Here is a 20,762-nt window from a genome sequence, read left to right as displayed (position 1 = left end):
GAATAATATTATCATATGTACATGTGAGTGATTATGTATCCCTTTTGCTTTTCAGTGTCTTCCCAGAAACAACCACCCTTGAAGGTAATTAAACTGTCTTTTATACTTTAAACTATTAACTGTATAGTTTATGAAATATACTTTTTTAATTGATTATTTTGTTTCAAATTCCATTCAGGCTGCAAGTGACAAGAAAGATTCTATTTCGAATATAGCCACAGAAATAAAGGATGGACAAGAATCTGCGACAGGTAATTTTGCAAAACACATTTAATGTCATGTTCAGTCCAGATAGAAAATAACTTCTCTTCCCCCGAATAAATCAGCGGGGGACTCATCGATGCTGCACATTCTGATTCAGCAGGCCTGAGATTCCTCATATGTAATAAGTTCTCGGGTGACACTGATGCTGCTGGTCTTGGACATGATCTTTGCAGTAAGATTATATATTTCCCCATGTTGAAATTGGGAAGAAGAAATATGGAGAGCAGGTCAAGACATAAGGGGCTCAGGGGACAGCATAATTTTGTTTTAATTCTACAGCATGTTTTCACTAAGGGTGGAAGGAGAAAGAGATGAAGTATAGATTTTACAGTAAGAGCATGATGAATGTTTGCAGTACAATGGTCTACATCATTCAGGTATCTTGCATGAAAGACATGTGGGTGCATGTACCACCTCCTTTGACATTGGTTCCCAGGTGATTGAGTTGCTTCTCTGATTTTAGACCACATTTGTCCTCATCACTTGACATATCCTTATTGAAATTGACACTGTTTTATTTTAGTTTTAGTCATATGACAGATCGTAATATGTTTGAAATGATTAGTGTATATTTCGTGAAACCTGTATTCTTGTTTTCTTCAGTGTATTTCTGTCATGTTCCTGTCCCAAGATACAAAATATAAAACATCAAAGGCTTCACTAAGACGGGCAGGAAGATGCAGCTTGATGCTAACACTGCATGAATGTTTGAATAACTTTATCATATGTACATATGACTGATTATATATTCCTTTTGCTTTTCAGTGTCTTCTCAGAAACAACCGGCCTGGAAGGTGATTAAAATCTCGTTTGCATTTTGAACTATTAACTGTATAGTCTATGAAATATACTCTATGTATTGATTATTTTGTTTCAAATCCCATTCAGGCTACAAGTGACAAGAAAGATTCTGTTTCAAATATAACGACAGAAATAAAGGATGGACAAATATCTGGGACAGGTAATTTTACAATACACATTTAATGTGATATTCAATCAAGAGAGAAGAGAAATTCACTTCCCCAAATAAATCAGTGGGGAGTTCATCAAAGCTGCACGTTCTGATTCAGCACACTGGAGAGTCTTCATTTCAATAAGTACTCAGGTGACCCTGATGCTGCTGGTCCTTGGCCATGATCTGAGTAGTAAGATTATAGACTGCCCTACATTGAAATTGGGAAGAAGAACCATTGGAGAGCAGTTCAACACATAAGGGGTTCAGGGGACAGAATAATTTTGCTTTAATTCTACTGCATGTTTCCATCAAGAGGGGAAGGTGAAAGAGATGAAGTAATAGATATTATAGGCATCAGATCGTATTGCTATAAACAGAGGGAAAAGTGATCCTTATACCCCATAAACACTGTAGAATGAGAACTAACCAGACCACTGATGTAGCAATTATTTTCCTCAAGGAAGAGGGATTGTGAGGGTGGAAGGAGGGAAAATAAGAAGTTATTTATGTAATTTTGGATTTTCTGCTGAGGAAACCTGTGTGAACTCACTACAGATGCATTTTCAGTATTTGTATTAAAGAAGATTTGATTTTCGCTGCTGCAGGAACTACTGGAGCGGGAAACAATGCTAGAATTGGGATAAATCACAGTGACTCCTTACTCTTCTTTGTTACTATTCGGCATCAGAGATACACGTTTTGTTGATTTTAGTTATAAAAAATGAGATAAACTTGAATATGAATACATTGCCTTCCTTGTTCAAGGAGCTAACTCTTAGATAAAATAGCTATTTAATGAAACCTCTTTACAGAATACCATGATACTCTCAAGAAGACTATTTTAGAAGCAAAAATTATGTTGAAATCTAATTAACTCCTAAAATGGTCATTTTCAATGAATATTAGAGTGATTCCTAATGTAAAATTTACTAATATCTAATGCTTGTCACAGTTTTACTTTGTAGAAGTATGTCAAGATTGATAATTGATGATATTTTTATTGAGGCTAATATATTATCCTTTGTTGCCATGAGTGGATGAAGAAACTTTTGGAAGTCTCAGCTAGCGAATACAAGAAATTTAGTCAAATTATTACACCTCACGAGTGTGAGAAATAATGAATATTACGTACTAGATTTTAGCAAACATATATCCAAGCTGATCAATGTAGGACACTTCCACTGAAGAGACGTGAAGTGTACATTGAACTGAAGTGTCATTGTAATTGTGTATCATCTCAGTTATTGGGCAAGTTAAAGAGCATGATGAATGTTTGTAGTATAATTATGTAAATCCTTCTGGTTTCTTGCATGAAAGACATGCGGGATCATGTACTACCTGATTTGACATTGATTCTCAGGTCTATGAGTTGCTCCACTGATTTTAGATCACATTTGTGCTCATCACTCGGCATATCTGTATTGATATTGACATGGTTTTATTTTAATTTTAGACATACGACTAATCATACCATGTTTGAAATTGTAAGGGTATATTTCGTGAAGCCTGTATTCCTTTTTTGAAGTGTATATCTGTCATGTTCCAATCCCCAGACACAAAGGAGAAAACATCAAAGCCTACACTAATGCAGGCAGGAAGATATGGCTTGATGCTAACACTGCATTATGTATGGATAACTTTATCATATGTACATATGAGTGATTATGTATCTCTTTTGCTTTTCAGTGTCTTCTCAGAAAAAAAAAGCCTTGAAGGTGATTAAAATCTCATTTATATTTTGAACTAGTAAATGTATAGTCTATGAAACATACTTTATTTATTGATTATTTTGTTTCAAATTCCATTCAGGCGACAAGTGACAAGGAAGATTCTGTTTCGAATACAGCCACAGAAATAAAGGATGGACAACAATCTGGGACAGGTAATTTTGCAAAACACATTTAATGTGTTCAGTCAAGACAGAAAAGAACTTCTCTTCCCCAAATAAATCAGCGAGGGACTCGTTGATGCTGCACATTCTGATTCAGCAGGCCTGAGATTCTTCATTTGTAGTAAGTTCTCGGGTGATGCTGATGCTGCTGGTCTTGGACATGATCTTCCCAGCCTAAACTAGAGGAAACAACAAATGTAGGCACATTATTACACGACATGGGTTTGAGAAATAAAGAATATTATATACTAGGATTTTCCAAACCTATATCCAAGCTGATGAAGCTGGGACACTTCCACTGAGGACTTGTGAAGTGTACATTCTACAGAAGTGTCATTGTCATCGTGTACCTGCTCAATTATCAGGCAAGTTAAAGATCATGATGAATATTAGTAGTATAATGGTATAAATCCTTCTGATGTCTTGCATGAGAAACATGCAGTAGCATTTACTACCTTCTTTGACATTGATTCATGGGTGTATGAGTTGCTCCTCTGATTTTAGATCACATTTCTTTTCATCATTCGGGATATCCACATTGATGTCAACACTTTTTATTTCAGTAATACACACATGACCCATTAATGTCTCTTTGTAATTTGTGACTGTATATTTTCTGGAAGCCTGTATTTCCATTTTCTTCAGTGTATTTCCTCATGTTCCTGTCCCAAAGACACAAACTATAAAACATCAAATCCTATGCTAGTACAGGCAGGAGGATACAGCTTGATGCTAACACTGCATGAATGTACGGATAACTTTATCATATTTACATATGATGGATTATATATTTCTTTTGCTTTTCAGCGTCTCCTCAGAAACAGTTGGCCTGGAAGGTAGTTACTCTTTCATTTATATTTTGAATTACTAATTGTATAGTCTATGAAACGTATATTATGTATTGACTATTTTGCTTCTTATTCCATTCAGGTTATATTTAAAAAGAAAGTTCCTGTTTTGAATACTGCCACAAGAATAATGGCTGGTCGGAAATCTGGAACAGGTAATTTGGCAATACACATTTAATGTCATGTGCACTCAAGATAGAAGAGAACGTCCCACCCCTGAATAAATCAGCGGGGGGATCATTGAAAATGCACTTTCTGATTCAGCAGGCCTGAGATTGTGCATTTCTAGTAAGTTCTCAGGTGATTTTGATGCTGCTGTTCCTCGGCCATGATCTTAGTAACAAGGTTATAGACTTCCCTACATTGAAATCATGTAGAAGAACCGTTGGAAAACAGTCCAAAACATAAGAGGATCAGGGTATAGCATAATTTTGCTGTTATTTCAGAGCATGTTTCTAAGGAGAGGAGAAGGAGAAAGAGAAGAAGTAATAGACGTTATAGATGTCAGATGGTTCTGCTACAACCAGAGGGAAGAAGTTGTCATAATAACCCATAAACACTGGAGAATGAGAAGCAAAGTGACCACTGATGTAGTAATTATTTTCATCAAGAAAGAGGGATTGCAAGGCAAGAAAGAGGGAAAGGAAGAAGTTAGTTAGGTAATTTTGGGGTTTCTGCTGAGGAAACCTGAGCGAGCTCACTTCAAATACATTTGGAATATTTACATACGAGAAGATCTGACTTCTGGCTGCTCCAATGTCTACTGGAATCAGGAAGGAGTGCTAGAATTGGGATAAACCTCAGTGTCTCATTATTCCTGTTTATTACTATCAGACATCAGTGATATATTTTTATTAGTTATTCGAATGAGTTAAAATTTAATATGAATACATTAGCTTTTTTCCAAAGTGCTGGGTTTTTTTTTGTTAAAATAACTATTTAGTGAAAATTCTTTATAATAAAGTGATATTCCAGAGCAGACTAATTTTAGAGACAAAAATAATGTTGACTGCATTAATTGAATCCTAAAATGGTTATTTGCACTGTATATTGGCCTGATTTCAAAATGTATAAGTTCATTAATATCTAATGCCTGGAGCAATTTCATTTTGTATAAGTATGTATAATTTATTATAGTTTTTGATGGGTTTTATATATTATACCTTCTTGCCATTAGTGGATGAAGAAATTTTCTGAAGGCTAAACTAGAGGATACAAGAAATATAGGCAGATTATTACACCACATGGGTGTGATAAATAATGAATATTATCTACTAAGGTTCATCAAACATATATCCAAACTGATGAATTCATGACACTTCCACTGAAGAGGTGTGAAGTGTACATTCAAGTTAAGTGTCATTGTAATTGTGTACCTTCTCAATTATTGGGCAAGTTAAAGAACATGATGAATATTTTTGTTATAATTGTATAAATCCTTCTGATGTCTTGCATGAAAGTCATGCAGTCACAGTTAGCACCAACTTTTACATATATTTCTAGGGTTACGAGTTGCTCCTCTGATTTTAGATCACATTTCTCCTTGTTAGTCAGCATATCCACATTAATCCTTATTTTTTAGTAATAGATGTGGTGCATAATTTCATTTTTAACTTGTAACGGTATGTTTTTTGAAGCCTATATTCCTAATTTCTTTAGTGCATTTCTGTCATGTTACTATCTCAAAGAAACAAACTAGAAAAACATGAAACCCTACACTAATACAGGCAAGAGTATTGAGTTTGATGCTAACACTCCATGAATGTATGGTTGGCCTTACCACATTTACATATGATTGATTATATACTTTTTTTGCTTGTTAGAGTATCCTGAGAATCTGCCCACCTTGAAGGTAATTGCTCTTACATTTGTATTAACTGTATATCCTATACAATATACATCATGTGCTAATCATTTTGTTTTAAAACCATTCAGGCTACAATTGAAAATAAAGATTCTGTTCTGAATACAGCCACCAAAATGAAGGGTGTACAAACATCCACACCAGGTAAACTTTGTAATGCAGATTTAACTGTGGAAAGATGTACATTAATCTATTTGTAATGCTCATAGTCTTTCTATTCTCAATTATTTCACTTTTTTATATTATTTCAGGATTTCATCTAAATAATGCAGCCGTTATCATTTTTATTTAGGTTTTCAAAAATGAGATTTGCATACAGAAGGAAAATACATTTTTTAAAAATATAAGGTTTTTTTTTTTTGTTGTTGTTGTTGTTAGACAGAGCTTTGTTCTTATTGCCCAGGCTGGAATGCAATGACTCAATCTCAGCTCACTGCAACCTCTGCCTTCCTGGTTCAAGTGATTCTCCTGCCTCAGGCTCCCAAGTAGCTGGGATTACAGGCATGCACCACCATGCCTGGCTAATTTTGTATTTTTAGTAGAGACAGGGTTTCTCCATGTTGGTCAGGCCAGTCTTGAACTCCTGACCTCAGGTGATTCTCCCACCTCACCCTCCCATAGTGCTGGGATTACAGGCATGAGCCACTGGGGCCTGGCCTTAAAATACAAGATTTTATTCAGATGTTTCTACTTTTACATTTTGATACTCTGAAGTTTCCAATTTGGAATTTCAATGTTTTTTAGCTATTTAAAGAGATCTATTTTGGTACTCTAAAATATTTGTTTTGCTTTAAAAGTCAGTTCAAATTATGGCTTTTATCTAATGAAATGTTTTGTCTGATAACATATTTGGTTTGTTTTAACTTTTATTGGTTCTGGTCAATTTTGTTACACTTATTATATTAAACCAATCAGATGTTCTGATTAGTGCACTGTGTGTTTGTATGTGTGTTACTTTATTTTTTTGTTGTTTTTAATTTTAATGAGTAAATCGTAGATGTTTATGTTTATGGAGTAAATGAGATATTTTGATACAGGCATACAATATGTAATAATGACATCATGGTTAATGGTTTATCCATCACCTCAAGCATTAACCATTTCTTTATGCTTTTAATTTGTACTTCCTCAGTACCACTAAAATGTACAACTAGTTATTGCTGACTGTAGTCATGTTTTTGTTTTATAAAATGCTAGATTTTATTCATTGTGTCTAACTATAGTTTGTACTTACTAAGCATTCTAATTTCCTACCGCACCCACACCCTTCCTAGACTGCAGTAATGGTGATTTTTCTCTTCATCTCCATGAGCTCTATTTTTTAAATTTCTCACACCCACAAAGGAGTGACAACATGTGAAGCCTTTTTTTTTTGTATTATACTTTAAGTTCTAGGGTACATGTGCACAACGTGCAGTTTTCTTACATATGTATACTTGTGCCATGTTGGTGTGCTGCACCCATCAACTCGTCAGCATCCATCAACTTGTCATTTACATCAAGTATAACTCCCAATGCCATCCCTACCCCCTCCCCCTCCCCATAATAGGCCCCGTTGTGTGATGTTCCCCTTCCAGAGTCCAAGTGATCTCATTGTTCAATTCCCACCTATGAGTGAGAACATGCAGTGTTTGGTTTTCTGTTCTTGCGATAGTTTGCTGAGAATGATGATTTCCAGCTGCATCCATGTCCCTACAAAGGACACAAACTCATCCTTTTTTATAGCTGCATAGTATTCCATGGTGTATATGTGCCACATTTTCTTAATCCAGTCTGTCACTGATGGACATTTGGGTTGATTCCAAGTCTTTGCTATTGTGAATAGTGCCACAGTAAACATACGTGTGCATGTGTCTTTATAGCAGCATGGTTTATAATCCTTTGGGTATATACCCAGTAATGGGATGGCCGGGTCATATGGTACTTCTAGTTCTAGATCCTTGAGGAATCGCCATACTGTTTTCCACAATGATTGAACCAGTTTACAATCCCACCAACAGTGTAAAAGTGTTCCTATTTCTCCACATCCTCTCCAGCACCTGTTGTTTCCTGACTTTTTAATGATTGCCATTCTAACTGGTGTGAAATGGTATCTCATTGTGGTTTTGATTTGCATTTCTCTGATGGCGAGTGATGATGAGCATTTTTTCATGTGCCTGTTAGCTGTATGCATGTCTTCTTTTGAGAAATGTCTATTCATATCCTTTGTGACTGGATTATTTTACTTGATATAATGTCCTCTGGGTCCATCCATGTCATTGCGAATGAGAGGATCTTATTCTTTCATATGACTGAGCAGTATATATATCACATTTTTAAAACCCATTTGTCTGTTGATGTACATTTAGGTTGATTCCAAATTATGGCTATTGTGAAAAGTGCTGCAATAAACATGTCAGGTCAGATTTCTCTTTTATAATACTGATTTTCTTGCTTTTGAGTGGTTACCTAGCAATGGGATTGCTAGATCATGTAGGTAGTTGTATTTTTAATTTTTTGTGGACTCTATACTTTTCTCCATAGTGACTGTACTAATTCACAATGCCACCAATGGTGTACGAGGGTTCCCCTTTCTCTACATCCTCACCAGCATTTCTTAATGCCTTCCATTTGGATAAAAGCCTTTTTAACTGAGATGAGAAGATACCTCATTGTGGTTTTGATTTGCATTTCTGTGATGACCAGTGATGTTGAGCACCTTTCCATATACCTGTTTGCCATCTGATAGCAGTTTGTAACATAACAGTGTCATTTTGCTATTATTTCTGAGTATGTTTCTAGCCAGAGGGGAAGGAACAAAAATTTAGGAAATAGAAATTATACATATAAGATACTACTGCTAAATAAAGAGGAAAGAAGTGGTGGGAATAATTTGTGAGCGTTACATAGAAGTGTTGATAATAGTTAATCAAATGAAATTTATTTGAACTAAGGAAGTTTGACTGATTTTACTAAGAACCCTATTTTAAAATAAGATCATGGTTCCATGAATGTGCCTTAGAGATTAGCATGGTATATCAAATCAAACCAATTTGAGAAACAAAAAGTTATAGCATTTATTCTTTGAATAACAAAACCAATATATTCAGTGAACATTGCACTGATTTTGAAGTACAAAAAGTTCTTAATGTCTGTGGAAATTTTTCATTTTTGACAATTATTTTTCACATTGAAAGCTTATATACTTTCTTGTTGTTTTGGAATTTTTTTTTTTTTTTTTTTTTTTTTTTTTTTTTTTTTGAGATGGAGTCTTGCTCTGTCTCCTAGCCTGGAGTACAATGTTACAATCTCAGCTCACTGCAACCTCCACCTTCCAGGTTCAAGTGATTCTCCTGCCTCAGCCTCCTGAGTAGTTGGGATTACAGGCACATGACACCATGCCCGGCTAATTTTTGTATTTTTAGTAGAGATGGGGTTTCACCATGTTAGGCTGGTCTCGAACTCCTGACCTTGTGATCCACCCACTTCAGCCTCCTAAAGTGCTGGGATTACAGGTGTGAGCCACCTCACCCAGCCTATACACTATTGTTGATGTAGTTTATATATCTTCTTGTATGAGTGGATTCAGAAACTTCTTGACAGGGCCAAACTGCAGGATACAAGCAATGCAGACATAGCAGTAGCCCACCTATGAATGAAAAAAAAAATGAATAGTTTTATTAATTTTTATTCTACAACTGTCTATCTAAGCTAATTAATTTCAAACAGTTTCTCTGATGAGAAATAAAGTGTATATTTATTGGAAGTGTCCTCACAACTTTGTACTCCCTAAATAATAGGAAAAATAGTTGAACATGATAAATGCTTGTAGTATAATGGTATAATTGAATCTGACGTATTGCGTTAAAGATAGGCCATAGCATCCTCCCGTCAGCTTTGACACTTACTCTCTCAGGCTCATGATGTGCTATTCTTTATAAGGATCATTTTTCTCGTTATCAGTCAACATGTTTACATTGGAATAGATACACTCTTCTCTTGAGACATGATCTCGCTTTTGAAACCTTAACTACATATTTTCTAAAACCTGTATTAAATAAAACCGTTTATCTGAGGAAAGATGGCCAGAGTCAAGGAAGACTTCACGTAGCTAAGTCTTAAATTGTGAAAGAAATGTGTCAGAATAGTCGAGGAAAATACTTTAGATATAAAGAAGAGACTGCACGTTGATAAAAGTGTAAACAGTAGCAGTCATTTTGGAAATGATTAATAATGAACAACAGACTCAATGTGCTGTTATAAGGTACTGTTGTGAAGTAAAGAACAGTGTGCTATTACTTCATCTGTTTCTATTGGATCTTTACATTTTGTTTTATTTCTGACGGTTTTGTTTATTGACGTTGGGTGGATAAATTTGTGAGTGAATCTTTGACCATGTTTGCATGGCTTGAACCTGGTGACATCCGTGCCTCCCCAAGTAGTTTGCTGAAGTTTTGGAGGATTAAAAGCATTTCTTAAAGAAGTAAATATTATACTAAAGATGAAGCTTCGTTTAAACACTTTTATTTTCTGGTTTTAGAAAGACTATGGTTTTTTATTTTATTTTATTTTATTTTTATTTTTAGACGGAGTCTGGCTCTGCCCACCAGGCTGGAGGTGCGGTGGCGAAATCTCGGCTCACTGCAAGCTCCGCCTCCCGGGTTCAGCCATTCTCCTGCCTCAGCCTCCCGAGCAGCTGGGACTCCAGGCACCCGCCAGCACACCCGGCTAATTTTTCGTATTTTTAGTAGAGACGGGGTTTCAACTTTTTAGCCAGGATAGTCTCGATCTCCTGACCTCGTGATCCGCCCGCCTCAGCCTCCCAAAGTGTTGGGATTACAGGCATGAGCCACCGCGCCCGGCCGACTGTGGCTTTTATCTAACTGTTCTGTGTAGCTCGTTTTAACTAAATATCTATTTTTTTTTTTTTTAGCAGAACAAGACTTAGAAATGGCATCAGAGGGAGAGCAAAAGAGGCTTGAAGACTATGAAAATAACCAGCCACGGGTATGTAAAAATTTAAAATCAAATTTCTGGTTTAATCTTGTTTTCCTTGCTTTGGTAATACAGCATATTTGAAATGAATTTACCTTTGGATTAGCCTTTTAGTATCAGTTGATTGTAATTTAATATTTCATTTTAAAAACATTTAACTAGTTTTAAAACTTAGTGTTGGAATCGATAGTAATGTATATCTAATCTTTATTCTTGGAATTGAGTTAAAAAGTTCCTGATATTGTTTGCACTTCTATTTTTATAGCTTCCTATTATATTAAAGAAGGTAACATCAAATATTGAATTACAATTTTAAGCAATAGAAATTATAAACAATTTAACAGTGACGATCACTGTATTGGATTCAGATTAAAGGAGTAATTATTGCTAGTGGTTCAAACTTTGCAGTTTTTTTTATTGCCAGTCACTAATACCAAAGTTAAGAATTAATTTTCCCTTTGGATCTCTGACTTCAGTTTCTATATTCAGGGAGAGAATGGGTCATAAAATCAACCCAACTGGCTATCAAGAGAATTATACCTTGCAGAATGGCACCTTTGGTATTAGGGTACAAACAATAACTGCCTAATGTATTTCAATATAGAAAATCTGTAAATATTATTAAATTTATTAAATCCACTGTCATTAGTAGACCTTAGAACTTAAGCCTATAATCTATATAAGTATATAACACTGTCAATCATATTACAATATATAATTTGCATTAAAATGTACGAATTTGCTTTTCTTACTGACTGGTGTTGATTTTGGCTCCTAATAATTTAAAGTTTGCCTGATCACTAGTTAGTAATCTTTGGAAAAAGCACTCAAGTGTACACTGTAGGTATAGTGATAAAATCTTTTAAAGTGATGGTGCCTTTATAGTACCACAAGTCATCTCCTAATTCATTTTTGGGAAATTTAACACATAATGAATTAGTCAAGTTTAGTCCAAACAAACAGTGACAAATTAAAGTTTCATGGTTTATGTTTTTGCACCTCTTTTAGGCTAACGCAAATTATTTTTCACTTCTTAGTTACAATCCAGTGATTTGGGAGTAGGTAAACATAGATTTAAAAGATTAATATTAAACTTTAATTATTTTTTAATTTTTCTCTTTTTACACTTGATTATTTAAAGTTATTTTTAAAACATGTACTCTGACAGAAAAGACATCTGAGAAACAAAACTAGCAAATTTATCTTCCACTTTTGCATGTGCAAAAATTGTCTCAACAACTAGTTGAAAAAGTATTGTGATAGAAATGACCTCTTTATATATGCAGGACTTACTTGTGTGCAAAAGTATGAGAAAATGTGGATCAAACAAGACAAATTAGGGTAAAGAAAACTTTAAAATTCATCACAAATAAAGCAGAGTTTCGGTGAAATTTGTGAAAATTACAAAACTGCTTGTATTGAGGAAGAGCAACTACCTAATAACTCCACAGGAAGAACAAACTTAAGTAAATACCCTCTAATTTGACAAATGATTCACCTGATTGTCAGGAAAGTGATGCATCTGGCATGTCTGTCTCTGTAGTAGTCCAGATATTTCCTGAACAAAAATAACCCAGTCTCAAAAATGCCTTTCTATCTCATTCATACTCTGGGTCCCCAGAATATGCTTGCCAGTCACCCCAGCTTTATTTAAGTGGAAATAAAGTATAGACTGTGAAAATGACAACAAACCAGATACTGAACATGGTTTTAACCCAAACAAGGAAAAATTTTATAATGATACAGAAAGTACGAAGGCAAGAAACCCAGAAGTAGTTATGGTTGAAATAAAAGAAGACAAATAGGTTGTTAGGCAAATGATCGAAAAAAAAAAAAAAATCCCAAAATACCACTAATTGGAAAGTAAACATCGGACATATGCCTCAATTTAGTGATTCAAAAAGCCTTTTAGATATGTGACTTACTTGCTCCAAAGAAATGAAGCCTGTGATTTAAGAAAAAAAAAAGATCATGGTGTTTCTGTTATTACAAACACAACAGTACAAAACCAATATAGAATGTGTTCCAGAAGCCGTTATATGACAACTGTAGTGCAAGTAAGTATGAAAGCATAAAACTTGAATTAGAAAATGTGCATTATTCTCCACCACATGGTGACAGAACATCAGCCGTATGTCTAAAAGTGGAATTAAGTGATATATGCAAAGATTTAAGAACGAGGTAAGCATATTACAAGTAAAGTAGAGCTCCTGGCTTTGAGGAAAGTTCAACTTCAAAAAGACTTAGAGGGTCACTTGCTGCTACTCTGGTTTTTCTCTTCACCAATTATTTGATCCATTTGAATTTTTTACTTATGAAAATCTCTTGTGTAAAATGGGATTATCTAAATACATAATTGTATGTAGAAACAGATTGTTTTTGCAATTAAGATAATTCAACCTCAGGAAGACATTTTCTTAATCTTTGTTCCTTAATTAACCCAAGTCTCTCTGTCAGTTTTCTGAATGGCATAGGAACTGGGAAACTAATTTTTCCGTAGACTATGTGACCTGCTGAACTAGAGTCAACATAAAGGAAATTGCTTTTAAAAAAAAGTACAGAACAAGCACCTGTGTTTGTGCTCATATAAACAGATGGGTAATTCCCACTTCTGTACATTTAGTATATGCTATAAATATTCTGGGGACATTTTGAAACAGTGTTGTTTATTTTCTAGGTGAAAAACCAAATACATTCTAGGGATGACTTTGATGACATAATTCAGTCATCTCAAATAGCCTCAGAGGATGACTCGCTTTGCTCCAATTGTAAGAAAGTTATATTACTCATTGATCAACATGAAATGAAGTGTAAAGGTAGGACCAATACATAAATATAAGGCTTTTTAAATCCTATAGCAATGTATGCACACATTGCTTACCACTGTACTGTACAGTACTGATATGTCACAAGAATGTTCATCTCAGAAATATGCCTTATGTCAACATAGAATGAAAACTACTGTGTCTTGTACCCTTTCAGTCAAAGAGCTATGATCATTTCCTCACTGTACTTTTCTCAGTGTGAATGGCAGGCCCAATGTGTTTGTTTACTCTGCTTCTCTTCTATGCCATTACCCATTTACTCATGGTCAAGTTACCATTTCCTCCCACCTGAAATACTATGATAACCTTATAACTGTCTTTCCTACTATTCTGCCTTCCAAAACCATGACCTGTTCTGCAACCATAATTATATAGTTATAAAAAATCACATCTGATCATGTTACCTGCTTGCTGAAAACCCAGCTGCCATTTATTGCTATAAGGACCTCTTATAGCAATAAGATCTCCATCCTCGAACTTTATACTGCATCATTGCATACCCTTTTCTGTGTCACAGCCAGTGCCTTAGGTGTTTGCTTCTACAGTCGGTAGCTTTAGTGTGGTACAATTGATATACGATAAAGTGCACACATGTAAAAGGTACCATTTGATAAGTTTTAACAGATGTATACACATGTGAAACTATTACTATCATCAAGATAGTCAACATATATCCATCACCCACTGAAGTCTCCTCATGGCCCTTTATATTCCTGTTTTTAAAAACTGCTAAATGATTTTCCAAAATATTTGTACTATTTTCTATTCTCATCAGCAGTAAATGACCATTCCAGTTGCTATGTTGTCACAGTAGTGTTGTATTTATTTTTTTTAATTTTAGTCATTCTGATGGGTGTATTATGTATATTATTGTGGGTTTAATGTACACGATCCTAATGACTAAAATGTTGAGCATCTTTCCATGTTTATTTGCCATCTGTATATCTTCTTTGTTGAACTGTCTTTTCAAATCTTTTACCATTTAGAAAATTAGGTTGATGTTTTCTTACCTGTTGAGTTTTAATAATTCTGTATGTATTTGGATACTATTACTTTTTAGCTACTTTTTTACAAGGGTATTTTTTTTTCCAGTTTTTGGGTTGACTTTTCACTTGCTTTGTAGTATCTTTTGAAGAGCAGAAGATTTTAATCGTAATGAAGTCCAACTTAATTGTTTGTTGAATTACAGATTTTGCATTTTTTGCCATATGTAAAAAATGTTTGCCTAGCACAAGGTTACAAAGATTTTTTCCTATGCTTTGTTCTAGAAATTTTATAGATTTGGATCTTACATTGAAATCTATCCTCCATTTTTGAGTTTCTTATTGTATATGGAGTGAGGTGAGGTATGGATTCAAGTTCACTTTTTGGATATGGACAGCCAGTTGTTCCAGCACCACATGTTGAAAGGCTATCGTTTCTCCACTGCATTGCCATGCTGCCTTTGTCAAACATAAGCTGGTTGCATATGTGTTATGTATTTCTAGACTCTCTATTGAGTTTTATTAATTTACAGATGCTCCTCAAATTGGGGTAAACCCAGTGTTTGAGTCAAAAGCAATTTAATACTTCGGTAAACCCACTGTAAAGTCAATAAGTCAAACCACCTTAAGTTGGGGATTTTCTGTATTTAACTTTCTTTATGCATGTGGAGCATTGCTAATTTAAATATCCCAAATCTGAAGTGCTCTAAAACCCCAAACTTTTTGATTGCCAATATAGACGCAACAGCGGAAAAATTCTACATCCGACCTCATGTATACAAACATTGTTTCATGTCCCAAATTATTAAAAGTATTGTTTAAAATTACCTTCAGTCTTTGTGTATAAAGTAAATATGAAAAATAAATGTGTTTTGTGTTTAGACTTGGGTCCTATCCCTGAGATATCTCATCATGTATGTGCAAATATTCCAAAATCCAAAATCTGAAAAACTTCTAGTCTGAAGAATTTTGAATAAGGGATACTCAGCCTGTACCTGTGGCACACTGTTTTGGTTACTGTTGATTTATAGTAATTCTTGAAATGAATCCTCCAATTCTGTTCTTTATTCTGTTTTGACTATGCTAGATCCTTTGCATTTTTATATGAACTTTAGAATCAGCTTATCAATAAAATAAAGACTGCTTGCTTGTTGGAAATTAAGTTGGGATTGTGTCATATTTATAGATTTGGGGAGAATTGACATCTTAACAATAGTGAATCTTTCTACTCAATAAAGTGTATGTCTGCTTTTATAGAAGTAATATTTAATTTTCTCAGTAGTAATTTGCAGGTTTTAGTTTACAGGTCTTTTCATATTTTATCAGATTTATCTGTATTTCATTTTTGATGAAGTTGTAAATGATAGTTTAGTTAGTATAGATGTATTTGACTTTATACAGGTTGAGCATTGCTAATCCGAATATACATTTTTATAAAACTATAGAAAATGCTAATTTTAAAATTTTGATTTGATTGTTTATTGCTAGCATATAGAAATGCAGTTAATTTTTCAATATTGAATTTGTATCCTTCAATCTTGTTAAACTCACTTATTAGTTCTGGCATATTCTTGGTAGATTTGATCAGATTTTCTTCACAGACAAAAAGTTATTAAACCTTTCTTTCTCAAATTACCCTCTTACTAATGATAGTGAATATTTTAGACTTGTGGTAAAAGGGTCTCTTTTGCAGCTGATAAACTCTGCCATTTTAGTATGAGAGCAGCCATAGACCATCCATAAATTAATGAACACAGCTGTGTTCCAGTAAAAGCTTATTGACATAGACAAGAAGCTGGCCCACAGGTTGAGGTTTACCCATACCTGTTGTATGGTCACAGTTGTGTATAAAGACAATTTTATTTCTTTTTTTAAACCTGGACGCCTCTTATTTCTTTTTCTTGCCTGACTGCATTAACTAGAATCTTCAGAACAATGTTACATACAAGTAGTGAAAGCAGACATTCCTGTGTTGTTCCTCATGTTATGGGAAATGCATTCAGTTTTTCACTATGATGCACGTTAGCTGCAGATTCATCATAGACGTTTTTATCATGCTGAAGAACTTCCCTTGGATTCTTATGTTGCTGAGAGTGTTTCTTCTTTGAAATATCAGGAGTAAATTTTATCAGAGGCCTCTATCTGTTGGGATGATCCTGTGGGTCTTCTCTTTTAGTTCATTTTATGCTAAATAATGATGATGTTTCAATGTTAAGCCAACCCTTCCTTTTCTGGAATAAAACCCCCTTTGTTTATGATGTATTACCTTTTTATTATATTATTGGATTAAACTTACTAAAGTCTCATTTAGAATTTATTATAAAGACTTTTATTTTTTAGACGAGTTTTATGTTCCTGGCAAAATTGAGAGGGAGGTTTGGATATTTTTTTGTATACCCCCACCCCAACACATGTGTAGCCTCCCTCATTACCAGTATCCTTCACCATAGTGGTCGTTGCTATGACAGATGAGCCTAAATTGACACATTACAATTACCCAAAGCCCATAATTTGCATTGGGGTTTACTCTTGGTACTGTATATGTATGGGTTTGGACAAAGGTACAATGATGTGTATCCATGTTATAGAAATTATTTTGACTTCCCCAAAAATCCTCTGTGCTCTGCCTATGTATCCTTTCCTGCCATCCCTCACCCTTTGGCACACTTTTACTTTATCCATAGTTTTGCATTTTCCTGATCATATAGTTGGAATCATACAGTAAGTAGCCTTTTCAGATTATCTTACATCACTTGGTAATGTGCATTTAAGGTTCCTTCACATGTTTTCATGAATTGATTTCTCATTTCTTTATGTGTAGAGTGATATTCCACCATATGGCTGTTTAACTGCAGTTTATTCACTCCACTATTGGAGGATGTCTTCGTTGTATCACAAATTGGTTGAATTTTTACATTCATGCTATGAGGGAATTTTCTTGTTGGTAATATTTTCTGGTTTTAGTTCAGGGCAATGCTAACATTACAGACTGAGTTGAGATATACTCTTCTTTCTGTTTCTTTTGGGAGAGTTTGTGTATAATTGTATTATTTTCTTCCAGAAATGTTTTGTAAAATTCACCAACATAGCTCGCTGGGTCTGGAGTTTTCTTTTAGCAAAGTTTTTAACTATAACTTAACTTTCTTTTATAGATATAGGGCAATTCATGTTATCTATTGCTTCTTGATTGAGATTTGCTAATTTTCATTTTAAAAGGAATTTGTTAATTTTATCTAAGTTGTCATGTTTACTTACATAGAAATTATAATATCTTGTTATATTTTTAGTATCTGTAGAATCTATAATAGTGTCACTTTGTTTATTTCTGAAATTCGTAATTTGTATTTTTTCTTTTTTTTCTGAGCAGCCTGGCTAAATGGAGCTTTATCACATTTATTGATCTCCTCAAAGTGTTTTGTGTTGATTTTTTTCTATTGTTTCTTCTGAAACCAAGAGTATAACAAAATACCATAGACTGGGTCAAACAACGGAAGTTGATTTCTTGCAGTTGTGGGGTCAGCAAAGTCCAAGATCCAAATGCTGTTGGATTTGGTGTATGGTTCGGGAACATGTCCTGGTTCATGAATGAATTCTTTTTCTCTGCGCCCTCACTTAGCAGAAGGGGTGAAGGAGATCTGGGGTCTGTTGTATAAGAGCACTAAGCACTAATTCTGTTCATGAGGGCTTGGCTCATGTAAAAATCACCCCTCCTAATACCGTCACATTGTGATTGGCTTTCAGCATATAAATTTTGGGGAAGACAAACATTCAGACCACAGCAGATGTGTATTATTTCCTTTCTTCTGCTTGCTTTGGGTTTAATTCACTCTTATCTAGTTGCATAAGGTAGAAGTCAAGGTCATTGATTTGAGACTCTTCTAATATAGACATTTGGCAGTGCTAAAAATTTCTATTCAAGTACAGTTGTAGCTGCATTCCACAAATTCTGGTTGACAAATTTTTATTCAGTTCAGAATATTTTCTAATTTCTATTTCATTTTCATTACCTGTTTGACCCAGGGTTATTTAGATGTGTGTTACTTAGTTTCCAAATATTTGGGTATTTCCCAGAGTTATTTTTGTTATTGGTCTTTAATCTGATTGATTTGTGGTCAGGGCACATACTTTGTATGACTTAAATCCTTCTGACTCAACCCTTTAGTTGAGAGTTGTTGTATGGCCTAAAATATGATCTGTTTTTGGTAAGTGTTCCATGGGTACTTGAAAAGCGTGCTGTTGTTCAAATCTATTCTTGCTGATTTTCTGCCTTCTTGTTCTATCACTTATTGAGTAAAGGGTATCGAAACCTCAGATTACTTAGAAATTGTCTGTTTCTTTTTGTAGTTCTATCCACTTTGGTCTCATATATTGTGAAGCTGGTTTGTTATTAGGTGCATAAACACTTAGGATTGTTATGTTTTGTTGATTAACTTAACCTTTTACTATTGTGACATGACCTTTTGTTATTTATTGCTGGTTTTTTTGTTTGTTTGTTTGTTTTGCTATGAGATCTACTTTGGTATTAACACAGCCCACTCCTGCTCAGCTGCCCTTGGCAACTGTTAGCATGTATCTTTTTCCATCCTTGTAACCATTTGTGTCTTTACATTTAAAGTGCATTTCTTATAGGCAGCCTGTAGTTGGGTCTTGCTTTCTTACTGAGCCTGACAGTCTGCATTTGAGTTGAGGTTCTTAGACAAGTGTCATTTATAATGTCATTGACAATAGTTATGTTTGTCTAGTAGCTGTTTGATTGCTATTAGTCCCAGCTGTTCTTTGTTCCCCTTCTTTTTCTGCTTTCTTTTAGTCAACTATTTTTTATGATTCAATTTTGCATATATTTTGGGGTTTATTAGGGATAACTGTTTTGCTATATTAATGTTTAGGATTTTTAGTATATAATTTTAACTTATCACAGTCCACCTTCAGTAATACTATACATCATAGATGGTATAAAAAAATGACAATGACACATTTTCAGTTTTTTCTGTCCCAGACACTTCCTCCCTGAATCTGTGGGATTATGGTTTGTATTAAGGTTAGAATATTTTCGGCCATTTTTTCTTTTAATTTTTTTTCTATCTCTTCTTTTTTTATTTAGGGAGTTATTGATTAGCTGCTTGAAAGTTTCTCACAGTTTATTGTGTCAAATTTAGGAATATTTTCCTTTGTCATCTCTAATTTGTGTTTATTTCCATCCACTATAGTTTTTACTTCTGACAATGTAATTTGCATCTCCACAAGTATGGTCTGGTTTAAAAAAAAAAAAAATACCTTCCCTGCCTCCACTTACTGTCTTGAGTTTTATTTGGAGTACAGAGATTTACTTATAATCTTTCCATTCTTGCTTTTAGATTTGGGGTAATTCCTCACTCCTGAGGCAAGACCTTTCTGAATATTCATTGTCATGTGAAGCATGAGAAGTATGAGGTATTTTGGCCTGGCGCATGGGAATGGACCCTCTTCCAGTCATTGTGTGAACCCCAGGCATAGTTTCTGCTGATTTTCTTTAACTGTTTCTTTTAAATTTTATTTTCCACTGTTCTTAGGAAGTTTCCTAGCACACAAGCACTTTTCGTTACTCCACTAAATACCCAAGAGGGAATCTCTGCACATCTCCAGGATTTGTTTCCTGTACTGCTTTCTTCTCTCCAGTTTTCAGTCCTGTGATCTCTATCTGCTTCGGTTTTACTAGCCTCTCAGCTTCATAACCCCAGCTCTATGTCAGATTTTCTCCCTTTGTCATGGCCTTGAACCTCTGTCAAAACTCTGTCAAAAGAGCTGGGACAATTGTAAGGCCTGCTATATATGTTTTCTGTCTTACAGTGATCACCTACCATCTTCATTGCCTGAAGCCCACTGTGTTGGAAATCATTGCTTAATGTATTTTGTCTGTTTTGTTTTTTATTGTTTCAGGTAAGATGAAAACTCCTGTCCGTTACTCCATCAGAGCTAGTAATAGATTGCAGCAGAGCTTCGGCACAGCACGTGCTGTCAACTGGCCAGGGTGTTTTGCTTTCCTTTTTGCCTAACTGCTTCTTTCTCATCCTTCATTTCTCAGTGTAGTGTCTCTTCCTCAGGGAAATCTTCCCTGGGTGAAGTATAGATCAAATTATCTTATGCAGTCATATAACTATGGGTTTTTTTTTTTTTTTTAC

General features: G+C 34.6%; 1 protein-coding gene across 1 annotated transcript in view; it reads left to right on the top strand.

The window, feature by feature from the left end:
- LOC105472026 (ankyrin repeat domain-containing protein 36A-like) overlaps positions 1-20,762 on the top strand; it is a 203,055-nt gene that overhangs the window by 121,370 nt on the left and 60,923 nt on the right. The window contains exons 64-75 of the mRNA XM_071077048.1: positions 56-84; positions 179-251; positions 1,030-1,058; positions 1,153-1,225; positions 2,906-2,934; positions 3,029-3,101; positions 3,918-3,946; positions 4,041-4,113; positions 5,782-5,810; positions 5,894-5,966; positions 10,735-10,808; positions 13,474-13,612. Coding sequence (XP_070933149.1) covers positions 56-84; positions 179-251; positions 1,030-1,058; positions 1,153-1,225; positions 2,906-2,934; positions 3,029-3,101; positions 3,918-3,946; positions 4,041-4,113; positions 5,782-5,810; positions 5,894-5,966; positions 10,735-10,808; positions 13,474-13,612 — 723 coding nt within the window. The remainder of the gene's footprint in view (positions 1-55; positions 85-178; positions 252-1,029; positions 1,059-1,152; positions 1,226-2,905; positions 2,935-3,028; positions 3,102-3,917; positions 3,947-4,040; positions 4,114-5,781; positions 5,811-5,893; positions 5,967-10,734; positions 10,809-13,473; positions 13,613-20,762) is intronic.

Source organism: Macaca nemestrina, chromosome 13, assembly GCF_043159975.1.
Source record: "Macaca nemestrina isolate mMacNem1 chromosome 13, mMacNem.hap1, whole genome shotgun sequence".
Lineage (NCBI taxonomy): Eukaryota > Metazoa > Chordata > Mammalia > Primates > Cercopithecidae > Macaca > Macaca nemestrina.
The sequence above is the reverse complement of the archived record's forward strand: the minus strand, read 5'-3'. Positions and strand labels throughout refer to the sequence as shown.